Consider the following 20,337-nt stretch of genomic DNA (forward strand, 5'->3'; position numbering starts at 1 on the left):
ATTTTTATACAGCATTATTGTGTCTAATTAGTTCAGTTGATTTACCCATGACAGTATGAAACTTTGTAAAAGGAAAGAAAAAGTGGATTGTTGTATTTGAAGTAGAGAACAGTCTGCAGTAAGATGAAGAAAAGGCCCTGATTTTAGGTGTTTTACAACAAAGTCCTCAAGTAGCCCAGAGAGTTTTCACTTATTTATGCACCACCATATGATACAGTCTTTTGCCTGTAGCATTACAAATCATAGACAGGCTTGATACAAAATGTTCTCCAGGTGTTAGCAGACCAACTGTGCCACTATTTCTTATTTATGTACTGTCTAGTGATAGAAGACAAATAGCGATAGATGAGGCAAATGTGATTAAACAGGTTTTTAGAAGTCCAAAAGGCGGACAGGGTTACCTCATACGACCTTTTCTGTAGTCTTGGAACTTCATTTTTTAAGACGAATGTGAAATAAAAAAGGGCAATCATTTATTTACAAGCTTGCAGCTGGAACTTTTCATTCTCTTTTGTCCTGAGAATTCAGGCCCTCTGGCAATGGGACTAGAAAAAAGTTGTTAACAATATTCCTTCAAGTGCTCTGCCTGTTTTCTCACAGCAATGCTAAATGGCTATAAATGGGGAAAGTAGTAACGACACAGAGTATATGAGGCTAACGCCCCATGTAGCTGTCAGAAGAAACAAAGATGGCAAGCCAACATGGCACTTGGAAATATTGATCTGCATTGAGAAGTAAAATTAAGACGAGTTAAGTTTTTCTTAAAAGTTTCAATTATAACAGAGGCGCTATTTCTTTCACCTGATTGTAGCCCCATATGGCAAGGTCAGCCCTTTCGGTGAACAAACAGCTCAGTTGCCTCCAGTGTAGCTGTTATCTTCCTCAACAAGGGGAGACATTTGGCACAGCCTAAAGCTGGGGCATGAACCCTGGCTAAGCTTAAGACATTTATCTGACAGCATCAGCTGACACTCCACAAACACATTTGCTCTCCCTGACCCCAGAGCATTTGTGATTAATCAAAAATGTATCTTGAATCTTGAGAACAAGCTACAAGCAGGCACACATACAAAAAGAGAGAGAATATGCTCTCGATCTTGCTTATCGACTCAAGAGGTATATTGAATTTAGAAATAGCAAATAGAATAAAATGATCAATATGTTCTCACTTGTCCATGGAAGAGCAAACTTTATCCCTCAAGCAGCAAACATTGATCATGTAAATGTTTCAGAGCTGCTTTTTTAGTTTAAAAACAGCAAAAAAAAAAAAACCTATACACACACACACCAAAAACAAAGATGGGAGTAAGGAGGGGAGAATTAGAGAGGCAAGGTACTTTTGACGGTACTGAAATGTGCAGAAATAGTGCTGGAAGATATGTATATGCTTGTGAGCTACTGCTGAAGTTATTTTTTTTTTAATCCAGCTATGTACTGTTCAAACACAGGTTTTTATAGGCAGTTGCCAAAAGATCTTAATAAAACATTATAAAGGGGATTTTAAAACTTAATGAAGTCACATAATCTGCTTCAGAGAAAGCTCCCTGACTTAATTTAAATGAGACACAGTAATAACATATCCCCTATGCACTGTTTACAATTTATAATTTATGTTTCTGTTCAAAATACACTACATTCTGCAGTCATCTGCTAAATGATATGGTTAGCATTTGGAGATGGTAATATTCTATTTTTCAAAAGTCAGAATAGGTTTTAATGTTTCATTTACTTAAAAAAAATAATAGTAGAGTACTTAAGTAATTAATAATGAGAAAAATACCATGCACACTATACAGGTTCATTACAAAATAGATACAACTTTATTAATACTCGCTACAATGGCAGTTATTCAGTCTCACTTTTTTGCAATTTCCCACTGTTTTAAGTTACAAGTCTTTTGTGTCACAACACGGTCCTTCTTGTTCTACCAGGGAACTACACTATGTCCTCTGGTCTCTGTTGGCAAGCCAAACAAACTTTCATAGCATGTGCTCTCCATAAAATGGTGGTGCTAATTAGAAGATATAAACTCATGCTGAGGCATAATATGAATTGGCTTTATGCATCTACTAAGCTCACAGCAGTATTAGATTTATTGTGCCGATGCCTTCAACTAATATTCAGCTAACATCTCCCCATTACAAAATTTCAAATATACCCAGAAATAAGAAAAAGTGACTTTATTTCTTAATGTGACTCAATCTAATCCCACTAGCCCACAGTCCAGTAATCTGCAATTTTTATAAAAAGTCTTCAAGAGATTCATTACCATGGATTTTCTGCATTATAATGCTGAAGTTGAGGAGGCCACCGCTGAAGACATTTGGTACTTATGCAGGAGAATGAGGTGTCAAAGAGATGTTAATGGATTTTCCCTGATACCTCAGTCCAAACCACAGTACTCCATATCCAGTGGACAGCTGTGATGTAGCCTGTTGCTGTGCTTACAACAGTGCCTTGGTTTTCCTGCCTAACAGCTCTGTCACCTGTTGGGAGCCACGGAAAGCTATCTGAGTCCAGCGCCTCCCTCTTCAGTCAACAGGTCACTGGCACTATGGGAGGCTTCTATGGTACCTGCCTAGGAGCTGTGTATACATGAGTGTGGCATGGATCTCTCTCACTGAATCAGAGCAGGCTTGTGAAACAAACTCACACTGACTTCTGTAGAAGTTTCTTTCACATTTAGATATTTTGGTTCCAACATGGAGGCTTGTGGAAAAGACTTATGCATGCTGGCCTTCCACACTGGGGATACATCGTGGGGAAGCAACTTCTGTGGCTACCTCAGAATGCAACAGTCTTCGTGCCAGACTTGCATTTTTCTGGCAGTTGACAGCACTGACCAGAGCATTCTCCAATGCAGGGGAGGGGAAATAGCCATCCATTTTCAAAGGTTTTGGTCCCTAAGTAGGAGCCCAGCCATAGAGAAACAGTTCTCTTGAGTCTCTGTAGAGGGCCTGTATGTTTAAAGGAATGTATAGTGTTCTTCGCATTACTTAAGGTCTTAGCAGCAAAGAAAAATGATTTGCATGAAGTCATGTGATATAAAAGCTCTTTCTTAAGTATACTGATTTAGACATAAATTAAGCTCACAAATTTTACAGGCAAATACTTCCATGTTTTGTGGTGCAGCCTTAGAGAATATGTTGCCAGACAGCAATGGTAAACCACATCTTTGCAAATGAGTCCCACCAGGATGCCCATAATGGCATTCAGATTACAGTGTTAGCACTTCTAAATTCACCATCCTTTTCAACATATATCACTGTAGCTAAAATATAGTCCCATCCCCCCTTGAGCTTCTCATCTCCTTTAGTTTTAATTTTAGCCACTTCACACAGGTCAGTCATGGTTTTATATACATAATATTCTGTAACATCCTACAATGTCCTTGCTGATGCACAACTGTTAAGAACAACAGGTTAAAATACATGGCTAACACATTCCTTCTCCTTCATCCAAACAGCTACTCTGCAAAACTCCAACTCAAGTGTTTCAACTGATTTTAGGAATGCTAGTGAATCTTGATGTGATTTTTATCAGATAGGTATTAAATTTGCCCCTGAGAATAACAGATACTAAACACATTGATTGAAATTGTCTGTTGTGATAAATATGCATCTCCTGATGAAGACTTCTGTGTAACTCAAAACTATCCTTCCCCGATACTATTTGACCCTTACAAAATGCTCATGGTGTATATACAGGTTGCATGATGGTAGTTCTCTACGTGCTTATCTTACAGAAACTAACATGAATCGAAGCACCAGACATCCCAGCTGTATGTTTTGGCATCCATGGTGAAAATGAGCAGAAAATCTAGCTGTTCCATATCAAGAAGTATTTTTACTAGTGCTAATGTGCCTTAAATACCTTGTTCCACAGATGAGTGGTCTGGCACCTGCTGCATGAGAAATAGCCAATTACTGTTCAGTGCCTCTAATTTTCTGATTCAATTAGCATGCTTCAGAGCTTTCCAGTTTAATTGCAAACTACTTCAGTTAGCTCTCTGATTAATCATTGCCCATCTGCAAGCCATCGGAAAACTTAGTGGAACAAATTTGTGTACTTTGGAATGCTGGGAGCTTAGCAAATCAAACTTGTTTTCGTATATAAAGCTTTAATTTTGTTTGCCCTTTTCAGCTGCACTTGTAAGAAGCTCTGTACTGATTAAACAGGAAGTCCAGACAATAATATGCTACATTATGCATATAATTACTGTAAATACAGCCGAGACTGGAGAAACATCATTTAAGGTTAGGAACTAACATGTATGGAGTAGGGGGTCAAGACAACACATTTGGAACCAATTTCTCCCCATTATGAAAGAAAATAAATAATACAAAAACAATCATGCATTGTCATTCTAATACCTGTATTCCAAGGGATGTTTATTATTTTAAGTACATGTAATCATACATGATTCTGACTGTTTTTAGTCTATGCATGTTTGCATGCATCCTTCATGGTTTCTAGAGAGTCATGTACAAGTAAGGTTTTGACGGTTTTGCGTTGTGAAGGAAACCCTATGTTTACTTAATCATAGCATTTCTCTTACTCCATGTTTTAGTATTAGCATTGGAATTGGGCTTCTGGCAAAGGGCTTCCTAAGAAAAGTTGGTTTCGTATTTTCTAGCATTCAGAACCAGAAGATAGGGGTAAAACCATACAGTATTAGGACAATATTTCCACTATAAACATATGTATACAAAGAAAGTCTCAGAAATATACAGATCAAAAATGAAGATTATGATGGAAACTTTTTATTTCCATTTTGATTTCTGACATTTTAGTTTATATTACCAAAGAATTCTAAGAGTAAAGGTTAACAAAGGTAAAAGGTAAAGGTAAAGGTATCCCCTGTGCAAGCACTGAGTCATGTCTGACCCTTGGGGTGACGCCCTCTAGCGTTTTCATGGCAGACTCAATACGGGGTGGTTTGCCAGTGCCTTCCCCAGTCATGACCGTTTACCCCCCAGCAAGCTGGGTACTCATTTTACCGACCTCGGAAGGATGGAAGGCTGAGTCAACCTTGAGCCGGCTGCTGGGATTGAACTCCCAGCCTCATGGGCAAAGCTTTCAGACGGCTGCCTTACCACTCTGCGCCACAAGAGGCTCGTAACAAAAGTGCCCCACAAAACAAAGGCTAAGAAAAATGCAAATCTCTAAGTCTGACCATATTTATAGGTCAGCAATGAGACCATGACCTATCAACCTTTTTTCAGTAAAACTGAAGCAATTCAGGTTGTGACTTTCTATACAGCAGCGATCACAAAAGGAACTAATGTTGGATTACCTATGAAGATTTTCTTTATCAACTTCACTTACAACACCAAACCATATTTTCCCCTGTATTTCTTGTAATATGCTCCTTTTCTGCAGTCCTGATCCATGCTGGGAAAGGGTTTGTAATGTATAGATAGCAGCAGACTTTGGTCTACCTCTTCTTCCTAAATGATTCAGTTATGTTAAATGTCTGTAGATGAAGTCAAAAAGTTAGTGTCTATTAAGGCAGATCTAGAAGAAGGAGGAGGAGGAGGAGAAGATTTGGTTCTTATATGCTGCTTTTCTCTACCAGAAGGAGTCTCAAAGCAGCTTACACTTGCCTTCCCTTTATTCTGAGAGAGCCTTGATATTACTGCTTGGTCAGAATAGCTCTATCACAGTACTGTGGCGAGCCCAAGGTAACCCAGCTGGCTGCATGTGGGGGAGTGTGGAATCAAACCCAGTTTGCCAGATTAGAAGTCCACACTCCTAACCACTACACCAAGCTGGCTCTCAGTAAATTAATGATTTTGGAAATGGATTTATCTATTATATGGCATTTATGTACTGTAGCGAGGAGATCTGATGATTGTCTCGTAGTCAAGTAACAAATATTTGGAGGTGGTTTTCCATTTCCTGCCTCCACATCATGACCCCTTGTGTTCCTCGGAAGAACTATAACCCAAATCCTTGGAGGTCTCCCATCCAAATACTAGCCAGGTTCCACGGGATCAGGCTTACCTGGACAATCCAGGTTAGAAAACGAGTCTGCTGAAAAACCAATAGTGCTATTTCAGTGCATCACCACTGTAGAACTGTACAGGCCTGTAGCCAACACAATGAGAAGGATGAATATTAAGGAGGCCATCAAATTGGAGGTTTAATTTATATTTTAAGTCCCCATGAGTACTGCAAGGCAGAAAGGCAGCTGAATATGTTAAACAGATAAACAAACCAGTACAATAATGAGGAAAAATGAAATGGGTTAAAAGGAAAGATTTCATCAAAATTTGAGGAAGAACCTCCTGATGGTAGTGTATTTGACAGTGGAATAATCTCCCTTGTGAGGGAGCAAATTCTTCATCATTAGATGTTTTAGTATTTACTAGACACCTATTAGTCACTGATATTATAGCTGTAGTTCTTACACAGGCTGGGGTTAGGCTAGATGACCCTGGTGACTCCTTCCAACTTTGAGATTAAATAAATAAATAAATAAACCCATCCCTAGGCTGAATCTGCACTTACTTTGTTTATTCCTATTGAATTCAGATCAATTTGAGCTCAGGTGTTCCTCATTACTTTCCCCTGACTTGAAACAGAAAGTGCTCTGCACCACTCGGGGAGCTGAGAGAGGAGAGGGCGGAGGATTTCTCCTCTTTTGAAAGCCAGTGGAGAAGCACCACGAGGCTCTTTCTGTAATGAGCGTGGGGGGGGGGGAGTGAGCTAGGGAGGGAGCCAAGCAGCCAGCCAGCCAGCCAGCCAGCCAGCCAGCAAGCAGCCTCTCAGGCAAGAGGCAAATCTCTGCAGGGCTTTTGTACAATGCTGGAGGCTTGGCAGCAAGTTAGTTCAGGGAAAAGCAGTGAGCTGCACCTTTAGTCATGCGATTTTTTAAATATCGAGGGTTAAAAGCACTCCAGGATATCGCGAGGAAAAGGTAGAGTCACTCATGTTTGTTGCAGAGGGGAAATTTAAATTGCCCAAAATCAAATGGAAATTGCATCCGTGTAGACGGCAGGGACTGAAACGACCTGGGATTGCAATAAAAGCCTCGTGCAGACTCCACCATAGCTAAAATGCATTGGGACTGGGAGAAAGAGGACAAGAGAAATTTAACTGGAATTAGAGGAATGAACTTCATGGAACTCTGCCTAGACACTAATTCTCTGCCAATAGGCTGGAATGTTCTGGGAAAACAGGAGAAGACCACTCCTTAATCAATCTATGGTTTGATCCTTCCTTTCCCCCAAGGATGTAGATTATGCTCTGGAAATTAAGGGAGAATGTGTGTGATAGTGGGAGGTGAGTGTGTACTGGGACAAGTGGCAAACAAGGGCAGGACTAGGGCTAACCAAGCAATTACAAGACTGTTAATTACGGATTAGTAGAGTAATAGCATGCATGGAAAACAAAAGTAATTAGTATACTGAAGGAAATCAATGATGCAGAGCCAAAACATGGAAGAATTCCTATGTAGAAAACATATACAGGAAATACCATGCAACCATGTACATCATCACAATAGAACATGGGTGCCTTTTGCTCTGGGGTCATGCTGATTCTCAGCAGTGAAGCTGGAGGCAGTAGCTTGTCTGTATTTGTGACCCGAGGCCTGTTGTGGCGTAGAGTGGTAAGCGGCAGAAATGCTGTCTGAAGGCTCTGCCCATGAGGCTGGGAGTTCAATCCCAGCAGCCGGCTCAAGGTTGACTAAGCCTTCCATCCTTCCGAGGTCGGTAAAATGAGTCCCCAGCTTGCTTGGGGGTAAAACAGTAATGACAGGGGAAGGCACTAGCAAGGCCACCCTGTATTGAGTCTGCCATGAAAATGCTGGAGGGCGTCACCCCAAGGGTCAGACATGACTCGGTGCTTGCACAGGGGATACCTTTACCTTTTACCTTTAATGTCTTACTGGGCTTCTTGTGGCACAGAGTGGTAAGACAGCAGACATGCAGTCTGAAAGCTCTGCCCATGAGGCTGGGAGTTCAATCCCAGCAGCCAGCTCAAGGTTGACTCAGCCTTCCATCCTTCCGAGGTCGGTAAAATGAGTACCCAGCTTGCTGGGGGGGGGGGTAAACAGTAATGACTGGGGAAGGCACTGGCAAACCACCCCATATTGAGTCTGCCATGAAAATGCCAGAGGGCATCACCCCAAGGGTCAAACATGACCCGGTACTTGCACAGGGGATACCTTTACCTTTAATGTCTTATGACTCTACAATAAGCTAATTTTGATATGAGTAGCAGACAGGTACTGCTAGTTACATGAAAGAATGGGGAAATGTCATACTCTAGCATCTCTTTGGATATGTGCCAGAACTGGAGAATCTGGAACATCCTCTCTCTCTGTCTGTGAACTCAGCATAACGTTTTTGAAAGCTGTTCTAAATGCCTTCTCTGGGTTAAGCGTAGATGACTGAGGGCTCTCCAAGCTTATTTTGATTCCATCTTATTGGAGCTCAGGAAAGGAATTTTTCTCTTCTAACAAGACTGGTGAGGTGATTCTCCATCCAAAGAGGGTTGACCTGATGAGGCACAGAAATTAACTTTAACACTTTCACTTTATTACATTGTCCTGGGGAGTAATTATCAAAACTCTAAAACTGGCGGGGGAGGGTTAAGAATAACAACTGTAGTGTGTTTTTCTTTTTATAATAGATGTACCCTGTATTTCTGCAAAAATTCAAGTTAATCTTAAAACAGATTAATTAAAAACTATAAAAAATAATCCAATATTGTATGCCCTCAGCTAGCAGTTGCTAAAAATGTAAGCCCAGCAACTGCACAAATATCCAAACACTACATTAGCTAGAAAGTGAGCACCAATGAATCAGCAAAAACACCCCCTGGAAAAGCACTACCTTGCATGCCTTCAAGCAGGTGATATTACAGGATAGAACAGCAAAGCAGAATGCTCAAGAATCCACTGCATAAGTTTGTACCATCACATGGGAAGGAACAATAGCAGCATGGAGTGCAAGTAGCATGTAAGTGAATTCGTGCAAAGAGTAATGATCCTTCAGGTGTGTGGCACCAGGTTGCAAAGAGATTGAAAGATAGAAAGCTGCACTCCGAGTGGAACCTGGAAGCATACAGGTAACCAATGCAGTTGTTCTACTACTGGTGAGAATGATCATGAAGGCACACTGGAATGTAAATGGGCAGTTACACTTTGCATTAGCTGACGTTTCCAAGTTGTCTTCCAGGGCTGCCCCACATGTGGAAGCAACCCAGCCTACAGGTTGTAGAAGTATGCATCAGTGTGGTAAGGGATGCTGATTCTAGAAGGGCTTATGCCTTGTACTAGGTTATATGAAAGAAGGAATGTCGAGTACAAGTGCAACATCTTATATCTAATAGTGAAGTGAGACCCTAATTGAAGATATTTAACTCTGTGGATCAGGAACATTTACACAGAAGGAAGATTTTGTTGTTAACTTGGGGGATACCCAGGTTTATAGAAAAATCTGAAAAACGGATTATGATGGCAGTGGAGGGGAGTTTAAAGCCCCCTACTGTTATGATGGTCAGTTCTTAGTCTGACCAAGAGTACTTGCACTCGAAAGCTCTCGCCTTGAATAAATCTTTGTGCTACTGGACTCTGATTTTATCATGCTACTTCAGACCAACATGGCTACTCATTTTAACATAAGAGAGTTGTCCATATATATGTAAACAATGCTCCTCTGTTGGAGCCACAAGTGAAGTCAGGAGTCACTGCCATTAAGGTAGTGCGGCTGGAGTCAGGTGGGATGAGGGAAGCTGACTCCATCATCACAGCTGCCGGAGTCCAGATTGCTGGGGAGAGCCTATGACAGTGCTGTTGAGGCATAAAAGCTGGGTCAGATGGAATGGGAGGGAGCTGCCTCCATCACCACCACAGTTGGTGTCAGGTAGAAAGGGTGGGGAGCTGCTGTAGCAAAGCTAGGGTCAGGTGGGTTGGATAGGAATCACCTCATGATTATTCGCTGGGCCTCCCTGTGAGTCTGTAATCGCAAGGCTAAGTCCAAAAGTACCTCCAGACTTTTCATCTGATCCATCAACAGCTGGCACAGTGTGGAAGATGAATCCCATTTAAATTATCATCCTCCCTAGCCATCATTACCTTCATCTTGTCTGGATTAAATTTCAACTTGTTTCTTCTTATCTACTTAACCTCTTCGATAAAATATTCAAATCAGACAATCAACTTGATCTAATGAGAACACTAACTCTAATTCTAATGATCCTTCGGAGAGGGGGGGTATATAAATAAATAAATAAATAAATAAATAAATAAATAAATAAATAAATAAATAAATAAATAAATAAATAAATAAATAAATAAATAAATAAATAAATGTATTTCTAAAATATCAAAGTATTCCATGGCTCCTTATTACTTTATTTATTTGGATCCTGCCTTTCTGTCCTTACAAGCTCCTCCAAGGCAACTAAAATTTTAAACCATGCATCATAAAAGCATATTATAAAATCATTAAAATCAACTCTCCTCTCAAGCATATATAATTAAAGCAATTTTTAAAAAGTTTTTTTAAAGAGTTAAATATATACAAAACAGAGAAATACTGGCTAAGGAGGTATCATTGAGGAAATGCCAAATATATATATATTTTCTACAGCAACAGAAAAGGCCAGAAGAATCATGTGAAGCATGCTCCAGAGTCTTGGTGCCATGCCTGAGAAGGCCCTCCCCTGGGTTGTCACCTTCCTAATCTTGGACAGTAGGGCTCCTCGAACAGAGCTTCCAATGACCATAATTGTGGAGCTGGTTCAAAAGAGTTTAGGCAATCCTTCAGATATGTCAGTCCCAAGCCATATAAGGCTTTGAAAACTTATCACCATATTGAATTGGAATTTTGCCTGGAAACAAATTGGAAGCCAGTGTAGATTAGCCAAGCTTGATGTTGTCCCTATGACCCACTCCAGTTAATATTGGCATTCCATACCAACAGAAATTTCCAAATACTACTCCTTTTGTCACAAGCTATGCTTTATTCCTTAAGAATATAAGCCCTACCTGTCTTCAGAACACCTGGCCATGGTGATCCATGTGACAGTCACCTGCAGAATTGACTTCTGTAACTCACTCTACACAGGCCTGCCTTTGTCTTTGACCAGGAAATTGTAGCTGGTGCAAAATACAGCAGCTAGGGTCCTCACAGGAATATCTTGGAGGGCTCATATCCAGCCTGTGTAGAGGTAGTTGCATTCGTTATCTGTTGTAGCCCGGATCAGGTTCAAGTTTTAGTTTTGACCTTTAAGGCCCTTTGTGGTCTGGGGCCCACATATCTGAGAGACCGCCTTTTGCCTTATGCACACCACAGGGCTTCACACTCTGTGGGTTCCAATTTGTTGGTGGTTCCTGGCCCCCGGGAAGCCTGCCTGGTCTTGACCAGGGCCAGGGTCTTCTCGATCCTGGCCCCAGCCTGTTGGAATGAGCTCCCAGAAGAACTGAGGGCTCTGCGGGAGCTTTCCGCATTCTACAGGGCCCGTAAAACAGAGCTCTTCTGCCGGGCTTATGATTAAGGACATGGCACAGAAGATCATGAGCCCGTCCAGGCAAGACTCCAGGAGAATTTATATTAGGCCAGACCATCGTAGGGTAGAACCAACACCATCCGTTGATACCCCGTGAAGAGATTAGTTGTTGGCGCACCGTGAGGAGATTAGTTGTTGTGGGGTGGATTTGTGTTATATTTTAATGTGGGGTTTTATCTTGTAACCCACTGCAAGATGGTTCGCCAATAGTGGCAGGTAACAAATCCAATCATCATCGTCATCAATATCACCATCATTACAGAGAATGAGCATACATTCTGCATAAATGTGGGAACATAAGTTTGTAAAAGAGACTATGTATGTTCCGTTTACAAAGGAAACTGGGGTACGGTACCTGTAGAAACACGCAGTTTAATCAATATAACATAATTACTCAATGCATATATAAGGAAAAATCAAGTGTACCATTTGCTGATTCTACATGTGTTTGCTGTAACTTGCAAACACAGCTTCAATTTACAGCTGATGAACTGAAGTTCTGTATATTAACTAGCCTCTGAGGAAGACAGAAGTGGAAATATGCTCAACTTTCAAATGGAAAATAATTTAACATGAGTGGAGGTAGATACCATAAAATTTGAAAAATAAAGCCCAGTATTGCTACATCTTTCAAGAATCGTTTTGTGAAGATGGCTGTATCAATTTCCCATATATAAAATCAGGATACTAAAACACCGCATGGATATGCATCAGTTACAATAAGAATTTTCTGTACATATGTTAATTTATCAGATCATGCTTGCCTTATGTCAATAACAAAGTCTATATTATAATGGGTATTAGGATAAATAATTACTTTGTCATTTTTAAATGCGTAAATGTGATTCATTTAATATCAATAGAATTTTACAAATAAACATGCATTTGGTATTCTGAAAAACATTGTTATTATTCTAGTTCTAAACTGCATCTCTCCCATAGGGCTCAAGGTGGTTTACAACATAATAAAAATACATACATATACACTTTATTAATAAAGTTTACATTCTAAAAATTAATCACTAAAAATCTATTATCAACCTGGCAATTAATTTTATTGATCTAATTACCTATTTTCCCTGTCCTCTTCCCCACCACCACCCCTACTGAATACATAGGTACTTCCATGATATGGACAAGAGGGGAGTGGGGAAGAACTACAAAGATTGGAAGGAGGCCCTTTCAGTAGGTCACCCTGCCCTCAACTATAGGCCTAGTGGAAAGGTGCTGCCTTGCAGGACCTGTGGAACTGTAATAGCTTCATCTGGGCCTTAGTCTCAGGTACCAGCTCATTCCGCCAGGTTGGAGCCAGGTCCAAAAAGGCCCTGGCTCTGGTTGAGGCCAGGCAGATGGTTTTGTGGACAGGGACTACCAATAGGTTTGTACCAGGTGACCTATGTGCTCTCCAGGGCACATAATCGGAAAGACGGTCTCTCAGGTATATAAGTCTCAGACTGCGTAGGGCTCTGAAGGTCATTATCAACATCAACACCTTTGAACTTGATTTGGAACTTTACTGGGAGCCAATGCAACTGTAGTCAAAAGATGCAAATATAACTTTTGTTCATGTTAAGCGAACTATGTTAAGTCTCTAAAGAGCACACAAAACCCCCAGGAACAGTTTTAACACATAATGTGGTGTTTATTTAAACCAGGCTTTCTTGATCAGGTTTTTGTGAAACCCTGGGGTTTCCTGATAGGCCTGGAAGGGATTCTCCAATTGGCTGAGAATTAATTAATTTAAAATATATTTTTAAATTAAAATAAAAATTGGGTGATATGACCGTATATGGTTATGTTGTCCTGCCCCCCCCCTCAAATGGCCAATTATAGGCCTGGAAGGGGTGGGAAGAGAAGAGGTCCTGGCCAAACAAATCCTTGCTGGCCTAGTGATATCACATCCAATGGGAATGTCTGGGTGATGTCACTTCTGATGACATGTGATTTTGGGGGGCATGGCAGAAAGTTGTGGCCTGCTGGCATCACTCCCAGGTTTTCTTGAAGCTGAAGAATGTGTCAAGGGTTTCCCAATGGTAAAAAGGTTGAGAAAGGCTTGGTGTACTCTATGTTAAGGTCACCAAACACTTAAAGATCAGAGGAAATAAAGTGTTTTGTTGGAATTCAGATGTAGTAATATCGGAAAAAATATTTACAATTTGTAGATATTACTTCCAAATTATCTAAGTAAGCAATAATTTCTTGCATGGCCTCATGATGGTATGGCAATATGCTTGTATAGTATCACAACAGATCATTTGCACTTAACATTTTCAGTCTGTGAACTTGTAAACTTGAAATTAACTGCAAGAGGAATTTTCATTTAACATTTCCCACACCTGTAAATCTATTCATCTTATGAGAAAATTTGTTCCTCCTTTTTGGTGTTTAAGAAGATGACTGAAGTAGATGAATATCTACTTATGAATATCCTGTTGATTTGAGAAAATGTTATACTAACATGCCCCATGTGTTATTTCACCACAATTTGCATTGTTATAATGGGTTATTGACTTCTTTGGGGTTTAAGGGAGTAAGGTAGTATTCAGTAATGACTCTGTGCTACAAGTTTATTGCATATGCCCAAGGTTCATTCACCCCAAGCCATTTGGTCAATAACCAATTTTTATACTTCTATCTCCTTCAAAATTCCAAACCAATAATCCCTGGTGCTTTTTTTTAATTATTTCAGTATCAGACTAACATTTCCCATGGAAATCAATATGGGTGCGATCTATTAGCCCAAAATCTGCAGCACTGCAATGCAAACATATTAAAAATATTGATTTCACAAGCTACTGATGTTTTGATTGACTTTAATGTTTGTAAGCAGCAATAACAGAATTTCAATGACTGAAACAAAGTTTTGATTAAAATTATAGATTTTTTTTAAAAATTGACTATTTTACTGTTTAAAGGGTATAACATGCTTTACTTGTCTACCATAAAATGAGTTCAGTAGTAAATACATATCTGGAAACGTTTTAGAATGTTATATCATACATAACCAGCTTTGAACAGTTTCTCACATTTCCTCTTCAGTTGGTTTGATGTTCAATGCCAAGTTTCCCTAGACAAATTTTTGTATTGCCTTCTTTGTGTTGCTCCCTTAGGTGTCCTTATCCAAAGTGATAAGGATTTGGCCTCATTATTGTGCACCAGTCAGTTCTCAAAAAGACTGGAAATCTAACAAAGAATAGTATACATTTTCTAAATGCTACATTTTAGATTTGATCATATTTTTGTGAGGTCAGGTAAGAGATCTTTTAATATATTTGCGCTCTTGCTTAGAGTCTGTGAAACTCTTTGGCTAACAGTATTTTTGAGATTTTAGAAGTTTTCTGTTATCACTTAACAGTATAGGAAGATCTCCTGGAGAAGGTTACCTGCTTCAGCATATCTATTACGTTTATATCTAATAGTATGAATCTTATTTTCAGTCACTATCAGGGACTAAGAGTACCTAAAGGTTTCAAAGGGTGGGGAATTAGGCACTCTTGTTCTACTGCTACCAACATACTACAGTGATTCCAAGTTCTTTCATTCAGTTCCAGTGCCCACCATGCTTCACAGGAACAGTACATATATTATGTATATGTAGTAAGGTAGAGGAAAAAACTGAATGTGAACACTTTGAAAATGTAGAGGTGGAGAGTAGCCTTCCAGAGGTTAAAAACTCACACTATTTTAATAACAGCTTGGGAATTCTTGGAGATTGGGGGTATTGCCTGGAGAGGGCAGATTTAGGGGAGTGGAGGGAGCTCAGTGGGGATGTGATATTACCTGTGATGTCACATCCAGGGCAAAGGTCAGAACCTCCAAAATAATCTCCTTCCCATGAGATTTGTTCCCCCCACCAAAATTCAAATTTCCCTTCATCCAAGCAAAGCTCTATGGCTCAATGCCTTAAGCAGTATAACAACCTGAAATGTCATTGTTAAGTTATATTTATTTCCCTAAATACAAAAGGAAAAAACATCCAAAGTTATATCAGGATTTTGATCTGAGAGAAGGAAGGGACCACCCTGCTTAGATAAGAATTGTAGAAATTAATTGAAACAAATTTTGTCAGAGAAGTGAAGATGCCTCTCATAACCATCAGTGAATGAGCATGCATTCAAGCAAGAGTAAAGACCCTGAGAAGACCAGATGAGAGCAGATTATAAGCATAGGAGGGTAGAAAATCAGGGGGAGGTATTTAAAAAAATGTGAAGAACAAATTTATCAAGCACAAAGAAAAAAACTAAATTAAAATAACTGATTCAGCAAACCCTAATTCTTTGATTTTGTGGTAAAATTGATAGCCAACGTAACACTTCCACCTGCCTTTTTCTCGCATCTTACATCATGGGTCAGGTCCTGTGAGCATGTATTCTGCATGTCTTACTAACAATTTAATCATAACTATTTGTAGTGGTATAACAGACTGTTATTTTGTCATGTTCAACTCAACCTAAAAACCCCTCAAAAGTATTTCAAGTTTTATTAGAGGTAGACCCACAAGAGAATGTCAACAGACAGCAGTGTCTTCCCGTCATTGACTTGCCTCTGGACTTTAGTGCATTTATGGCTATCGATCAATCAGTTTCTCCTCATCTCTGCAGTATACCATAAGAGAAGCAGAAGCTATAGATCATCCCCCCCTGCAGACACTCTAGAACTTTTATTTCTTATAGAATTCCACCCCTGGAACATGCCAAGAAACGTATGCCTATAGTCTAGAATTGTTAATTTCAAAACTCCAGGTTCTACCTTGAGAAGTTGATAACATGACACATAATACCTGCCAAGCACCTAAGTCCCATTTCTGAGATGGAGCACGTGATTCTTTCATTGCAGGAAATGAGAAGATGTTGTACCACATTTCTGTATGCTGTTGGGCCCCAGCTTGCCCTCCGCCCTGTTGTCCAGGTCTCTCGTTTACATCTCCCACCTGAGGTGCATTTTTGCTTGTCGCTGCAGATGGGGAGACAAAGAGGACTCAGTCCCCTCAGTATTGCTTCCTTCCTCTTAGTTTAGCCATTGTTCCTCTGCCACACTATATGCTTCTGCATACCCACTTTTCTTAGGTACCTGTTGCTGGTGATTATATCACTTCAGGTGGAGGCTGATCCACTTCTGGTTTATCAGAAGGGACTCCAATGGCTCTGCCAATGCCCCAAGAAGTAGAGTGCTATATTGTGCAGTCTCACTATTTAAAAAAATAAATTTTGAAGGAATAAATTTGTAATAACATATTATGACATTTCCTGGGGCATGTTGCTTTTATACCTTCACTTCACCAGACAGCACCCCAGCTTCTTCACTTTCCCAGTTCACAGCACTCTGAATAAACGATTAGAGCTAAACTTTGGACCCTGCTGTAACTTGATAACATTGTCACTCATTTTCTGGCCAGTATAAGGCAGCAGCACTCCATTTGTGGCTCATGGAGAGCCACATTCACAACTACTATCAATCAGAGGAATCCACTATATATAATAATCTAAGAAATGACTATTCATACAAAATATATGAATCTTTCTCGTTACCAGAGTACCCCTGAGCATGTAAGGTTGTCTCTTCCCAGCACCACTGAACTTTGGCCAGCCGTTGCACCTCTGGATTGAAGGGAAGTGTTCCCCTTGACGTTTGGGGGGGGGGTAAATTGAAATTTTCTTAATTATTATTTTGTAATGAGCAGCTTAGTGTACCAGATTGTTTCATAATAGAAGACCCAGTTTTTGACTGTATCTGATATGTTCTATTCTCAAGGCCAGAGACAATTGTTTATATCATGCCATTGTTTATGCTACCAGAGGACTGAGAAAGCATGGGAAATTGCCTTTTGTAACCTTTTCCCGGTGACTTAGCATAATGGCAATGGGGTGGTCCTGTGGGATGTGCAAGGGAGTGGAGACCCCAGGTTACTAGTTTGACCCGAAAAGCATCATCTTTCCCTGCCTTCAATGGAATATTATAAAGTCTTTGTTCAACACACAGGCTTTTCTGGGACAACCCCCCTGTGTCATTTTGTTCTTCTGCAGTTGAATAAAATCATAAAAGGTTTTCCAGTCTAGTGGACATTCTATTTTGGGTACTGCACACTAGGCAAATGATTCCAAAATGCCCAAACCAGGCCCTGGGCTATCACCCTCTCTGCCTTCTTGCTATCTCCTCAGCATGAAGCACAGCAGCTTAGGCAAGGGTGTGCAGCAAGTTGTGTGTGAAGAAAGGGGAGTAATCCCCCTCCTGCATTGTGGCCAAATTGCTCTTTTCCTGGGAGGCTGTTCAGGTGGTCACTTTATTCTCTCTTCCCTGTAGTCAGCTTGCTCTGCTCCTGGCAGCTGCTCGGGTGCTGCAATGAGAGTTCAAAGATAGGATGTGTGTGTGTGTGTGTGTGTGTGTGTGTGTGTTGGAGAAGATGGGCCCTTTACTTCCATTCCTGGCATGAGGCTTGAAGTTTACCAATCCCTCTGGCAGCAGTCGTTTCAAGGTATGAATCGCCTCCCAATAACAAGCTGTACCAGGCAATGACCTGGCTACTGGAACACAGGTCAGTTGCCACACTGGAGAATGGTGCTCAGAACAGCCACATATGGCATGTCAAGGAACCACCCAAGGCTCTCAAGTCACTAAACGAGTTTTGTGACCATCAGGGGACTTCTAATGCAAGCCTACGCAAAGTCAAATCCTTCTACGCCTACTGTTTCCAGTGGACTTAGGAGCACTGTTTAGGACTGCTGTAGCACTGTTTAGGACTGCATTGTTAATGAAAATCTGATCCCTGTGCTACCTTCATCCCTCTTTCCTGTTATGCTAACCCGTTCAACAAACTGTCATCTCCAACTGACCATTTCCCATTGACAAAGCTCAAGTGTCACATCTAACTGATTCTGCTTCAGAGCACAGCTCCTGTTGGTTGTTAGAGCCCTATTCTCACTGGGTAATATATTGCTGGGTGGTTTCTATTCTTCCATCTATCACACATATGTGAGAAGGGGATCTCTAACTTGTACTGTGACTGTCTTCGTAACAGTAAACCATTCTTGATATAACTTTGCCAGCTACTCTATAAACATTTCTAGAGAAGAAGGGCCCACACACTCTATAAGCAAGATTATGTAGACAGATGGATGGATAGATAAGGCATACACAAAACCACCTATTACTTATCCATCTAACTCAGCATTCCCTATTCTAGTAGTGACCCTCAAATCCTGTAGCCAGAAGTGACAAACATTGAACATGTGGCTTTTGGCACATATGCTTAATTCTACTGCATCAAATACAGTCTCTCAGATCATAAAACACGGTAGCTATGTAGCATAGTTCCCAAGTTATTTTGGTTTACAGCATGCAGACTAATATGAAGCTCATCACTGAATCAGAAACAAAATGTGTCCTTTCGTATATTTAATGAGAGATGTTTCTGTTTATCTTGTTTTATATTCTGCGATAAGACATGTCCACAAAGTATTGAATAATCTACTTACATTACAAATAACACAATTAGGCTTCTTTCAAACAAACTCGGTATCAAACAGGAAAAATGATCTTGTAATTAAAATAAATAGCACACAATTCAAAAACAAAACCTTTCTGACACCAAAGTAGGTGGCTTTGACACCTGTACTTACAAGTCAATTGTGAGTGTTAAATTCTATCAAGAATTACTATTCTCAAGCATGGCTGGTGATTTAGTACAGTAGCATTTAAGTAACCTTCAATCAGGTATTTCTATCATCACACATTTTCTAAAGCATCCCTACTGTCAAAAGTCACAGGAGTTTGAAGAATCTGCCCCGTGGAAAGGTTAAAAATGCCTGAAACTATATTTTGATCACTAAATATCTTTGTTGGTGTTGTTGTTTTTTAAAATCACTTTATATTTGTGTCCAAAACAGGTTGACTGTTTTAACATACTACTACAACAATTGTCTAAAAATATTAAAATAATCGAGTGTTCCCCTCAACATCATGTGAGATTCAATTCACTACATTTGAGAACATTCACAAGAATATTTAAATATACATATACTACACTATGAGGATTTAGGGGCCAAAAGAAGATCTGTGTATGTAAATGTCATGGAACATTCATATAATATCCACTTCATAGTGACTTCATCAGTTACTGGGCTCTGTTGAAGGTAACTGACATATAAGGCCCTTTATGGCTTTGGACCATCATATGTAGGACTGCTTTTCCTCCTACTCCCTGCCATGACAGCTACACTCTGCAAGTGGCTGAGGGGAGCCACCTGGAGCTGTATGGGCACCGGTAGAAACAAAGGTGGGTGATGATACACTCATAGTGTGGGTCTGGCCAGAAGATCTTACCTGAGCCAGGGCTCCATACTGGGAGATGGAGTTGTCTTGTCAGGAAAGGGCATGCCTCTGGATTGGAGGAGGTACAGAGGATGGTGTGAGCCTGGGCCCCTCCCATAGCACCCCAGTGGTAAGTAGTTGCTGGAAATTGATTTAAGGATGGCTAGGTTGAGGAGTTGGAGGGAAGAAAAGGAGAATCCCTAACAGTAAGGGGAAAGCCTTTACTCCAGAAGAAGTTCCTGACAGAGCGGTTTCTCAGTGGAACAGGCTTTCTTGGGAGGTGGTGGGTTTTCAATCTTTGGAAATTTTTAAACAGAGGCTGGATAGCCATATGACAGAGAGGCTGATTCTGTGAAGATTCAAGGGGGTGGCAGGTTACAGTGGATGAGTGATAGGGTTGTGAGTGTCCTGCATAGTGCAAGGGGTTGGAATAGATGAACTAGGAGGTCCCTTCCAACTCTATGATTCTATGAAAGCCAACAGGCAGTCTCATGGGCATGTGAAGTG

The 20,337-nt window shown here is 40.4% G+C and overlaps 1 protein-coding gene across 6 annotated transcripts in view; it reads right to left on the reverse strand.

Annotated features, from left to right (window-relative positions):
* ARB2A (ARB2 cotranscriptional regulator A) overlaps window positions 1–20,337 on the reverse strand; it is a 269,563-nt gene that overhangs the window by 47,084 nt on the left and 202,142 nt on the right. For 3 of the 6 annotated variants that reach the window (XM_077347634.1, XM_077347630.1, XM_077347633.1), the window contains one exon: window positions 16,304–16,476. The exons of the other annotated variants lie outside the window; for them this stretch is intronic. In XM_077347634.1, the coding sequence (XP_077203749.1) occupies window positions 16,304–16,476 (173 nt within the window). The remainder of the gene's footprint in view (window positions 1–16,303; window positions 16,477–20,337) is intronic. 6 annotated transcript variants of the gene reach the window in all.

Source organism: Paroedura picta, chromosome 7, assembly GCF_049243985.1.
Source record: "Paroedura picta isolate Pp20150507F chromosome 7, Ppicta_v3.0, whole genome shotgun sequence".
NCBI classification, from domain to species: domain Eukaryota; kingdom Metazoa; phylum Chordata; class Lepidosauria; order Squamata; family Gekkonidae; genus Paroedura; species Paroedura picta.